Source organism: Phyllobates terribilis, unplaced genomic scaffold, assembly GCF_046119375.1.
Source record: "Phyllobates terribilis strain yellow unplaced genomic scaffold, ASM4611937v1 Scaffold_2__4_contigs__length_985480577, whole genome shotgun sequence".
Classification (NCBI taxonomy): Eukaryota; Metazoa; Chordata; class Amphibia; order Anura; family Dendrobatidae; genus Phyllobates; species Phyllobates terribilis.
In genome coordinates, this window is record NW_027362762.1 from 435,974,957 (window position 1) to 435,987,540 (window position 12,584).

The 12,584-nt window shown below is 43.6% G+C and overlaps 1 protein-coding gene across 1 annotated transcript in view; it reads left to right on the forward strand.

The window, feature by feature from the left end:
* The window catches only part of PRR11 (proline rich 11), a 28,521-nt gene that overhangs the window by 1,370 nt on the left and 14,567 nt on the right, over window positions 1-12,584 (forward strand). The window contains exon 2 of the mRNA XM_073670551.1: window positions 9,078-9,181. Within this exon, the coding sequence (XP_073526652.1) occupies window positions 9,081-9,181 (101 nt within the window). The 5' untranslated portion in view covers window positions 9,078-9,080. The remainder of the gene's footprint in view (window positions 1-9,077; window positions 9,182-12,584) is intronic.

A 12,584-nucleotide genomic window follows, 5' to 3' on the forward strand; every position in this document is an offset into this window, starting at 1 on the left:
GATATTACACTGTTGTAAGCGCCCTGATCCCTATCCTAATATTACACTATTGGAAGCGCCCTGATCCCTATCCTCCATGTAATATTACACTATTGGAAGCGCCCTGATCCCTACCCTGATATTACACTATTGTAGGCGCCCCGATCCCTACCCTGATATTACACTATTGGAAGCGCCCTGATCCCTACCCTGATATTACACTATTGGAAGCGCCCTGATCCCTATCCTCCATTATTACACTATTGGAAGCGCCCTGATCCCTACCCTGATATTACACTATTGGAAGCGCCCTGATCCCTACCCTGATGTTACACTATTGTAAGCGCCCCGATCCCTACCCTGATATTACACTATTGTAAGCACCCTGATATTACACTATTGTAAGCGCCCTGATATTACACTATTGTAAGCGCCCTGATCTTACACTATTGTAAGCGCCCTGATCCCTGCCCTGATATTACACTATTGTAAGCGCCCTGATCCCTACCCTGATATTACACTATTGTAAGCGCCCTGATCCCTACCCTGATATTACACTATTGTAAGCGCCCTGATCCCTATCCTCCATGTAATATTACACTATTGTAAGCGCCCTGATCCCTATCCTCCAAGTAATATTACACTATTGTAAGCGCCCTGATCCCTATCCTCCATGTAATATTACACTATTGGAAGCGCCCTGATCCCTATCCTCCATGTAATATTACACTATTGGAAGCGCCCTGATCCCTATCCTAATATTACATTATTGGAAGCGCCCTGATCCTTATCCTCCGTGTAATATTACATTATTGGAAGCGCCCTGATCCTTATCCTCCGTGTAATATTACATTATTGTAAGCGCCCTGATCCCTAGCCTCCATGTATATGCACTTACAGGAATCCTGGATTACATTAAAACAAGCTGTTTTCACATTCAAGTTGGCCCTTGCCTCTGCTAACAGGACTACTTTGCAACTCTCATATCTTCTCTATCCCATAATACCAAACAGTTATTCTAAAACTTTTAATTCCCTTCTCTGTCCACTGTTACCCCCTCCAAACTCCCTTATTATCTGCACATTTCAAAAATAGGAACAATCACATCAGACAAAGCTTTAGGCTATGTTCACACATCATGTTTTTATCAGCGTTTTTTTATGTAGTTTTTTATGCAAATTTTCAGCTGCCTTTTGCAGTACCAGCAAAGTCTATGAGAAACCAGAGTTCTCTGTTAACACATCATGGTTTTTTGTTGTTGTGTATTTTATGCTTTGCATGTTTTTTTGGAAAATAGAGCATGTCACTTCTTTCAGCGTTTTTTCATCCATAGGAAGTAATGAGTGATGAAAAAAAAACGCATAAAAATTTGTATCTGCGTTTTTGATGGCAAAATAGAATGGGGTTCTTTTTTTTACACAGAAGTTTATGTACATGCATAAAAAGAGAAAGAAGTACAGTGAAAAAAGCACCAAAACTGCAAGAAAAATCCTGAACCACATGCCCTTGAAGATCAGGTTTTGCTGCAAAAAATTGATACCAAAAAAACATGATGTGTGAACATAACCTAAGTGTTCAAACTCCATAATACATCTGCATAACGGACCAATGCCCTTCCCCCATAACCTACTTTACCACCATCACTGAAGGAAAGTTTACTCCTCTTCTCTCTAGATCACAGCAACTTGTGCGTTTGACCTAGTGGTGTACATAGGAATCATGGGACCCCATAGCAGAAGTTTTAATTGGGTCCCCCCCCCCCACCACCACCACCACCACCAGAAAAAAAAAATGTAAATAATTGTCAGGGTCCCAAAAGAGCAGATCTCACAACCTTCCGGCCTTTACATAGTAATTTTCCTCCTGCTAAAGTCCTAGATTCCTCTTTCATTGCCCCCATAAAGTATGATGCAAGCAAAAGTGTCCCCCAAACACAGTATGATAACCCCATGGTGAATTCCGCCACATGCGCAGTATAATGACCCTACTGTACCCCACCTCAACTCCCAGGTGTTATACATAATAAGAGATGAAACTATATAACTAAGGACAGCGCTATTCATAATAAGTGAGTACACTATATACTAAGGGACTGTGCTATACATAATAAGGCTACATTCCTGCATCTGTGTGCAGTGTCGGTGTGCTGCCCGCTTTTACAGACGCATTGAGCATGTCCTATCAGAACAGGACATTCTCTGACCCGCACAGGTCTCATTCTCAGATACGTGATTTTCATGGATGTGTGAATGGATCTATAAAACTCTACGAGTCCGTGGACCATCCGATAAAAAAAATCTGGCAGCACACTGACATTTCACACAAATGTGAGAATGTGGCCTAAGGGATTTTACAGATAACATTTAGGCTATGTGCACACGATGCTGAAATGCTTTGGATTTTTTCCTGAGCGTTTCTGCATCTCCCTGGCAGAAAAAACGCATGCGGATTGTACATGCGGATTGTACATGCGTTTTTCCTGCCAGGGACAAGCGGATGTGAAGCGTTCTTCACTTGCATTTCCGCATGTCGGTTGACAAGCGATTTTAGCATCACTTGGAAAGTGCTTGAATACTTAGTCACACTATATAAATCCATGCAACCGGCATGGATTTATATAGTGTGACCGAAAGAATGGTAAAAAATAAATGTATACTTACCCTCTGATGGCCCGCGCTGTCTTGCTTCACTCCATTCTCCCTTGCCGGCAAAAGTACACTGAAGGACCTGCCGACGTCAGCGTCGCGTGACCCGTCACATGACTATGACGTCAGCGCAGGTCCTTCAGTCCATCGCGAACTGCCGGCATGAGAGGACGAGCGCAGCTGGGGCCGTCAGAAGGTAAGTATATATTTATTTTTTATTTTATTCTTTTTTTTTTTTTTTTTTTTTACAGTTTTCTATGGTACCCAGGTCCGGAGGAGAGTCTTCTCTAGACCTGGGTACCATCCGCACATTAGAACACATGGAATGCGCATCTACATATACAGTGATGCGTAATCCATGCGATCTAATGCAAGTCAATGGCGGCGAAAACGCAGAGTTTCTGCAAAATAATTGGTAGTGCTGCGTTTTTTTCCGCAATGATAATCCGCAGCGGAAATTTCCGCAGCCTGTGCACAGCACATGCAGATTATCATTGGGGAACATGGCAGGCCTTCTACCATGCGTTTTTTAAGTGTTTCTGTAGCGTTTTTGCCGCTGCAGAAACGCTTAAAAAACGCATCGTGGGCACACAGCCTATCACTCCAACTCACACAGTGCAGATACCGAATAATATTTACATCCAGGCACTTACCACTGACATCTCATCTGATCAGAATCAGTTTCTTCTGCTTCTTCTCCATCTGGTCAGACCTTCATGTTCACATCTCCCAGCCATGACTCGTCTTGTCACGATGATCTCCAGCCTAGAAAATAAGAAGGTCACATATATTATATATATACATGTGTCTCCCCCACTCTGCGCCCCTGAATACAGATATATACCCCCCCCCCCATTAATATACTATCAGCCACTTAGTAATCAAAATAAAGTGATAAGCAGCACTGGGTCCCCCATTAACTATAATCTCAACCTGCCAATAATATAAATTATTCAGTCTCTGTGACTCTCCCCAATTAACTGTTAGGCTATGTGCACATGAAAAGTATACAAGCACCCCTATCATTGCTCTCTCCGAGCGACCCCAGTCTTTGGCCTTTCCGAGCGACCCCACCATCCCTGTCGGTAGTCTCCCAATTCCCATCATTGCTCTCCCCAGCTCCATCAGTCCCACCCTTGCTCACCCCATCAGTCCCACCCTTGCTCACCCCATCAGTCCCACCCTTGCTCACCCCATCAGTCCCACCCTTGCTCACCCCATCAGTCCCACCCTTGCTCACCCCATCAGTCCCACCCTTGCTCACCCCAACCCCATTGTTGCTCTTTCCAGCACCACCATCCCTGTCATTGGTCTCCCAATCCCCACCATTGCTCTCCTCGGCCCCATTATTGCTCTCTCCAGCCCCACCATCCCCGTCATTGGACTCCCAATCCCCACCATTGCTCTCCTCAGCCCCATTATTGCTCTCTCCAGCCCCACCATCCCAGTCATTGTTCTCCCAATCCCCACCATTGCTCTCCCCAGCCCCATCATTGCTCTCTCAATCCCCATCATTGCTCTCCCCAGCCCCACCATCCCCGTCATTGGTCTCCCAATCCTCATCATTGCTCTCCCCATCTCCATCAGCCCCACCATTGCTCTCCCCAGCTCCATCAGTCCCATTATTGCTCTCCCCAGTCCCATTATTGCTCTCTTCCATCCCCATCAGCCCCATCATTGCTCTTCCCAGCCCTACCATCCCCATCATTGGTCTCCCAATCCCCACCATTACTCTCCCCAGCTCCATCCGTCCCATTATTGCTCTCCGCAGTCCCATTATTGCTCTCTTCTATCCCCATCAGCCCCACCATTGCTCTTCCCAGCCCTACCATCCCCGTCATTGGTCTCCCAATCCCCAGACCCATCAGCCCCCCATCATTGCTCTCCCCAGCCCCATCATTGCTCTCCCAATCCCCATTATTGCTCTCCCCAGCCCAACCATCCCCTTCATTGGTCTCCCAATCCCCATTATTGCTCTCCCCAGCCCCATTATTACTCTCCCCAGCCCCATTATAGCGTCATCAAACAGCGCGTGCCTGTGAGAGGGAAGAAGCACAGGACGGATCTCTGCAGCTCCGCTGCCATTCTCTCCTGTCAGCAGCGGAGCTGCAGGGATCGCTCCCTGCCCGCCGCAAGCAGGGAGAAGCTGCACCAGCAGCGGTATGTCTGCCCCTGGACTGCTATGCGGCCCCCCCAGCTCACGGGCCCCATAGCAGTCATGTCACCTGCTGCCATTGGCGGTACGCCACTGGTTTGACCCTATGCCCATCCCACCTTTTTCCTACCTCGTCACCATGCTTATCCCAGCTCTAACTCATATCTTCAACCTATCATTGACCTCTGGTGTCTTCTCTTCTGCTTTCAAACTTGCAACAATCTCTATTATCCTGAAGAAGCCATCTCTTGACTGCTTCTATGTCTATCTAGCTCTCCATTTGGTTACTATATTTCTTTCCAAAACTCCTTTCTCCCAGCTTTCATATAATAGTCTGACAACCTACAATCCAACCTCTGTCCCCAACCCTCCACTGAAACTGTCCTAACCAAAATTACGAACGACTTGCTAACTGACAAAATTAGCAGACAACATTCTATCTTCCTCCACCTTGACCTGTCATCCTGTCTTTGACACAGTTGATCACATTCTCTTACTACAGACTCTCTCTTCCTTTACCATCAAAGATCTTGTCCTCTCCTGGATCTCCTCATACCTCACAATCTGCACATTTTGCATTTCCCATTCCCATACTACCTTGTCTCATCCTGCCCTCTCTGTCGGTGTCCTTCAAGGCTCTGTCCTGGGATCTCTACTCTTCTCCATTTATACCTTTGGCCTGAGACAACTCATACAGTTCCATGGCTTCCAGTATCGCCTATATGCTGATGACTCGCAAACCTTTTGAACCCAAATGTCCCTTTTCTGTTGTCCAGAATCCCAAGCCATATCCAAAACTGAACTCCTAATCTTTCTTCCATTTCACTTAACACTCCACCAGATCTATCTATCTAAATAAATTGCATTACACTTTCCTCTACCACAATTTCAATGCCCGAGTGTAACTCTTGACCCTTCAAACTACACATCCAAGCCTTTACCAACTCCAAAACATGTTTACAGAATTTGTTCTTTCCTTAACCCCAAATCTACTAAAATGTGAAGTTATTCCCTCATTATCTCTCACTTCAACTGCTGCAACATCCTCCTTTGTGGCTTTCCAACTAACATTCTTGCATGCCTCTAGTTATCACAAGCTTTCTTCTTTCCTCTGCTCTCGTACGTTCTCCACAAAATTGCTTCCAAGAATTTTCGCGAGCATCCACTATCCTCTGGAATTCAGTGCCTCAGCACATCCGATTATGCCCCACATTTGGAACCTTCAGACGTAACCTGAAAACACGTACTGTATATGAAGGCCAACAACCTGCAATAACCCCACTGTCAATTCACTACCACCGGAGCTGTGCCGACCTCCCACCTATTATCTCGTTACCCTGTACATTGTAAGCCTATTAGGGCAGGGCAGAATCCTATCCCCCTCTGTACCAGTCTGTCACTGTTAGATCATTGTAATTTATACATGTATTTTGTATGCAAACCCTCTTTACATGTACAGCATCCAGGGATGAATGGCGCCTTTGAAAATAAATAATAATAATGCATCTAATCTCCCTGAACTCAATCCTACATGTAATGTTATTGTATTGTATGTAAGCTTCCTGATCTCTCATACATGTATATTTATACACCCTGATCCTACCATATTTTTATAATCAATATAATGTATGCAAGCTCCCTGATCTCTATCATACATATACAGTGGGGAAAATAAGTATTTGATACACTGCCGATTTTGCAAGTTTTCCCACCTACAAAGAATGAAGAGGTCTGTAATTTTTATCGCTGGTACACTTCAACTGTGAGAGACAGAATCTAAAAATAAAAACCAGAAAATCACTTTGATTTTTACATAATTAAATTGCATTTTATCGCATGAAATAAGTACTGTATATACTCGAGTATAAGCCGACCCAAGTATAAGCCTAGGTACCTAATTTTACCCCCCAAAAAACTGGGAAAACTTATTGACTCGAGTATAAGCCTAGGGTGGGAAATGCAGCAGCTACTGGTAAATTTCCCATCCTGGTATGCATGGCCCCCTCATTCCCCTAGTCCTGGTATGCATGGCCCCCCTCATTCCCCTAGTCCTGGTATGCATGGCCCCCTCATTCCCCTAGTCCTGGTATGCATGGCCCCCTCATTCCCCTAGTCCTGGTATGCATGGCCCCCTCAATCCCCTAGTCCTGGTATGCATGGCCCCCTCAATCCCCTAGTCCTGGTATGCATGGCCTCCTCAATCCCCTAGTCCTGGTATGCATGGCCTCCTCAATCCCCTAGTCCTGGTATGCATGGCCTTCTCAATCCCCTAGTCCTGGTATGCATGGCCCCCTCATCCCCCAGGCCTGGTATGCATGGACCCATCACCGCACACATAAAAAAAAAAATAAACACTTATACTCTCCTTCCTTCCTCGCCTCTGATTCAGTGCTGCGTCCTGTTCTCCCTCAGCAGCTCATGTCAGAATTTGAGAGCGCATGACGTCACAGCAATGCACTCTCAGACGCTGATGTGAGCTGCTGCTGCCGGCATATTCACTCCTCTCCAAGCCGTGACTATGGGCATGGAGAAGAGTTAATATGCATTCTCTTTAGTAGCGGGCACTGTCAGCAGGAGCCGCGGCTCAGTGCTCTTCTGTGCCCGCTACTAAAGAGAATGAGTATTCATTCTTCTCCACGCCCATGGGAGTGGAGAAGAGGGAATATAAATGTCCATTTAGCAGCAGGCACACGTGGTAGCTGCAGCAGCGGCTACTGTGTGTGCACCGCTGTCCTTCTGTCTCTATTCATGCATGTACATAAAGTACAAAAAAAAAACATTCTGTTTTGCCATCAAAAACGCTGATGCAAATTTGGTGCGTTTTTGATGCATTTTTTTTCATTACTTCCTATGGGTGAAAAAACGCTGAAAGAAGTAACATGCTCTATTTTACAAAAACCATGCAAGGCACAAAATACGCAACAGCAAAAAAAACCATGATGTGTGAACAGAGAATTCTGGTTTCTCTTAAACTTTGCTGGTACTTCAAAAGGCAGCTGAAAATTTGCATAAAAATCTGCTGAAAAATACGCTGAAAAACCCAACATGTGTGAACATAGCCTTACTCCGATGACAACTTTACACACCCTTGGCATTTGTTCAAGTAGCTTCGCAAGGTAATCACCTGGAGTGGCTTTCCAACAGTCTTGAAGAAGTTCCCATATGTGCTTTGTCTTAAGTCTGTGGCCCTACTGCTTCCAAACTCTTGACCGGTACTGTATCTACGAGTCACTTTTCTCTGTATGGCTAATCTCATAATTACCTATAAACCTCTAATTGGAGACTTGTTTCTCAAAAATCATCATTCTTCACTGCATTGTTTTTTTTCTCATTAAAATGATGCAAACCCTAAAAGAAACCAAACTGATCCCATTATCGTTAATAGGGTTGCCTTTGTGGCCCATCACGTGACTGATCCATTTCCTACATGAATTCTGCTTTTCTCTTCCTGTAGTGTGACCCAAGCCTAATTACCTTTATGCAATATGTGTGTATAGTGCATTATTATCTACATTTCCATCATTTCCGCACTTGCATGTAGTCCTTCAGCATTTACAGTATGTATGATACAATTCTTGCACTTTTATACGGATATGGAAGTGTTTGACTTTTAATATTCTCATAGTTTGTAATAGGTGATACATTATCTAATACATATATCAAATTTATGCCAAAAATATTAATAGTTAGATAGTTTGTGCAAATGCCTAACTGTAGTGAAAAGCTGGCTATAAACTTTCAGCACCTACTGGTTGAACATCCCTTCTGTTAACACCGACCTCTCCCAATCCCCCATACCTACGCACGTTCTGCTCAGAACAAAAGGATAACTAAGAAATGTTGAAATCCATCATGTTCAACCATGCTTTCCTTTGACAACGGCCATTAGAGCGAGTCAGGGCACCACCATACACATTAGATGGTGGCCTAGTGGGTTTAGTTGACATTTATCAAATGCGTGGCCGCACATTTTCCCCATAAACACAACTTATCACCTATCCACAGGATAGTTGACAACCGATTGACTGCTTGGACTCCCACTGACCGCTAGAACTGGGGTCCCCGATATCCCTGTGTTAATGTGGTGGTAGTGCCCATGATCACAGCGCTCCGTCTATTGTCTGTGGGACTGAGGGCGAGTACAGATATCCGCTTTCTCCTTTAGTCCCATAGCCAAATTTAAGGAAACCTTTTCACAACAGCCGATATCTTATTCTATAGGAAGATCAGTCAATCAATGGACATAAGTAGCTAATTGTATATCTAAATATTCTGAAATATTCTGTCTCTCTCCATAGATAATGACAAAGTTTCTACAAGCACGGAAAAGACCAGGGAAACAGAAGAAGCGAAACCCATGGGTATCACAGAAGACAAGAGATTCCTTATGTAGTGCTGAGAAGTAAGCCACGTATCTACTCTGTACCACATACAGTCTATCTATCCAAAACTATGTCCGCACTCCCATTTCAAAAACTGCTATTCCAAGTCCATGTACACATCTGATTGTACTGTAGACACGGCCTTGGATTAAATACTATTTTTCACCTTCCTGAAATGTGAGTGCTGTCATTTTTATTATATACAGTGGTCTGGACACTGTGGCTTGTGCACACTTTGTTTGATGCTGCTTTATCCTTTTTTTTTTTTTTTTTTTTTATGGTTCTAGCTATATCTTTCTACACAGTGGTGCATATTATCCCAATTTTATACTGGCAGATCCAGGCCTTTAAATGACCGCCAATCAATTACATGCAATCTGGTTTGCAGTTATTTACTGGCCTACTTAGACAAACTGAATATTCAATGTTCACAGAACGATCATTAAAGGGGTATTCCCATCTCCAAGATCCTATCCTAATATGTAGTAGGTGTAATAATATTAGCAAATACGTCCAGTTAGAAATGTAGTATAGTTCTGATTCACTATGTCGCTTACCCCATGTGCAGGGCATTGCAGTAGCTTAGGCATCCATGGTTACGACCACTAACATCTAACTGTCACTATATGAGTGGTCGTAACCATGGATAACTAAACTACTGCAATGTCCTGCACATGGCGTAAGCAACATAGCTAATCAGAAGAACTATACTACATTTCTGATTGTAGGTATTTACTAATATTATTATTATTATTACACCTACTACATATTGGGATTGAATCGAGGAGATGAGAATGTTAGAACCCTCCTGTTTGTTTTTTTTCCATCTTTTTTTTTTTTCCGGTCACGTGACCATCTGCCTTTATATTCCAGCTCCGCCCTTTTGGCTGTGCTGGACTTCAGTGTTTGACTGTTTCTCTAGCCAGGTGCTTCTGTGCCTTTCTCGGTCAGTTTGTTTGGTCCTTCTGTGACCTCTAGTACTTTTTTAGTCTTTGTCTTTTTGTGTTCTGCAACAACTTCTCTGTTTAGGAGGTGTCCCGTTTTTGTCCCAGTCCTTAGTTCTTTTAGGGACCCCTCCCCTTATGCTATAGGTCTTCGTTCAGACTAGCTGAGGACTAAGGCGGGTCTGTTCGCTAGGAACAGGCAGCCCGCTACATCGTAGGGATTCAGCTTAGTTTTACTGTAGGGACAGTTTTCCCTTATCTTTCCTTAGTTCATGTTGCAGATCATAACAGTAAGTCCAGCCCAAAAAAACTAAAAGGAAAGAAATTCGGGGATCAGTATGGTTTCCGTCCAGGATTTGGCTCAACGCCTGCAGGGATTGTCTCTGAAGGTGGCCGAGCTCCAGCAACACGTGAGTAGCTGTTCTGAAGAGCATTTTGTGGAACCCAAGGTAGGACTGCCTGATGTTTTTTATGGTAAACAGCAAGATTTTTTTTTCCTTTAAAAATGCTTGTTTGTTATATTTTCGTTTGAGACTAAGGTCCTCTGGGAATGAATCACAGCGCATTGGTTTTATTATGTCACTTTTGCGCAAAGAACCACAGGGGTGGGCCTTTTCTCTCCAACCTAATGATCCATGTTTAAGGTCTGTAGAAGAATTTTTTTTCTTCTATGGGGCTATTATATGATGATCCTGATCGAATCTAATCTACTGAGGCAGAACTCAGGCATTTGAATCAGGGGTCAGGTGATGTTGAAAATTATTGCACACACTTCAGAAGATGGGCCTCAGAAGTTAAATGGAATGATCCAGCTCTGAAATGTCTATTTCTTGCTGGTCTGAGTGAAAGGGTTAAGGATTTGTTAATTGCATTCCCCACACCTGAGACTCTGCAGGATGCCATGCAATTAGCTGTTCGTGTGGATAGGAGACTGAGATTTAGACAAAATGAGGTAAAGACTCCTGTAATGCTAGGTCCTAGTCCCCAGAAAATCTGCTCTGACGGCGGAGAACCGATGGAGGTTGGGGCGAAGTCACTCCCCTATCAGGAAAGAGACCGGAGGTTTGCCGAGGGATTGTGTCTTTATTGTGGTAAAGCTGACCATTTGATTAAGTATTGTGAGCTTCATTTAAGTAAAGAAAAAAAAAAAAAAAGGTCCGTTACGCCCATATTGCTTGTTTACGCTCTGCTGGAGTATTTCTTTCTGGGAGTACTACTTTGCAGGAAAATGTGATTGAATTTCAGGTATTTGTGGATTGTGGTTCAACACTTAATGTGATTGATAAAGGGTTTTTGGAAAACCTTAAATTGAAGTCCAAACCTTTGTCATCACCTATTTCTGTGATTGCAATTGATAACACTCCCTTGAAATGTATTACTCACAAGACTGCTGCATTTCCCCTCATTATCGATGGAGTTCACCAAGAAATTTTGGACTTGGTTGTATTAGATAATTTACCCTCTCCGGTCGTTCTAGGATTGCCTTGGTTAAAACTGCACAATCCTTTGCTGGACTGGTCTACTAATGTGATTAAGTCTGGAGTCCGAAATGCTATGATAAATGTTGTAATGGTCGCATTGCGGCTGTGGAATAAGGGGAATTACCGGTACCTATTCAAGATTTTTGGAGGGTTTTTTCAGAGGAGGAGTCGCAAGTTTTACCTCCTCATAGGGATTATGATTGCGCCATTGAGTTTGTTCCTGGAGCTACTCTTCCCAAGAGTCGCTTGTTTAATCTGACTATCCCTGAAAGAAAGGCCTTGGAGGAGTACATAGAGACTAGCCTGGCTGCTGGTCACATTAGACCTTCTAAGTCGCCTGTGGCAGTTGGATTTTTCTTTTTTTAAAAAAAAGGACGGGGGTTTACGTCCATGTCTGGATTTTCGTGACATTAATAAGATTACCGTACGCAATTCCTACCCATTGCCGTTAATTCCTGACTTGTTTAACCAGTTAGTGGGGGCCAAGTGGTTCTCTAAAATGGATCTCCGAGGGGCATACAATTTGTTACGTGTGAAGGAGGGTGATAAATGGAAAACTGCTTTTAACACTCCAGTAGGTCATTTTGAGAATCTGGTGATGCCTTTTGGTCTTACCAATGCACCTGCATTTTTTCAGAACCTTATTAATGACATCCTGAGACCTTTGATTGGTAAGAATGTGGCTGTGTATTTGGATGACATTTTGATTTATTCACAAGATCTGGAGTCCCATTGGCAGAGTGTACGTGAAGTTTTGCAGTTATTGAGTGATAATTCATTCTTTGCTAAGCTGGAGAAATGTGAGTTCGCTGTGCAGAAAATTAGTTTTTTGGGCTACATTGTCTCCAGCGAGGGCTTTGAGATGGACCCGGTGAAGGTTCAGGCTGTGCAGGAATGGCCTAGGCCTATTGGTTTGAAATCCTATACAGAGATTTTTGGGTTTTGCCAATTATTACAGGAAATTCATTAAGAATTTTTCTGTAATTGTTAAACCTCTA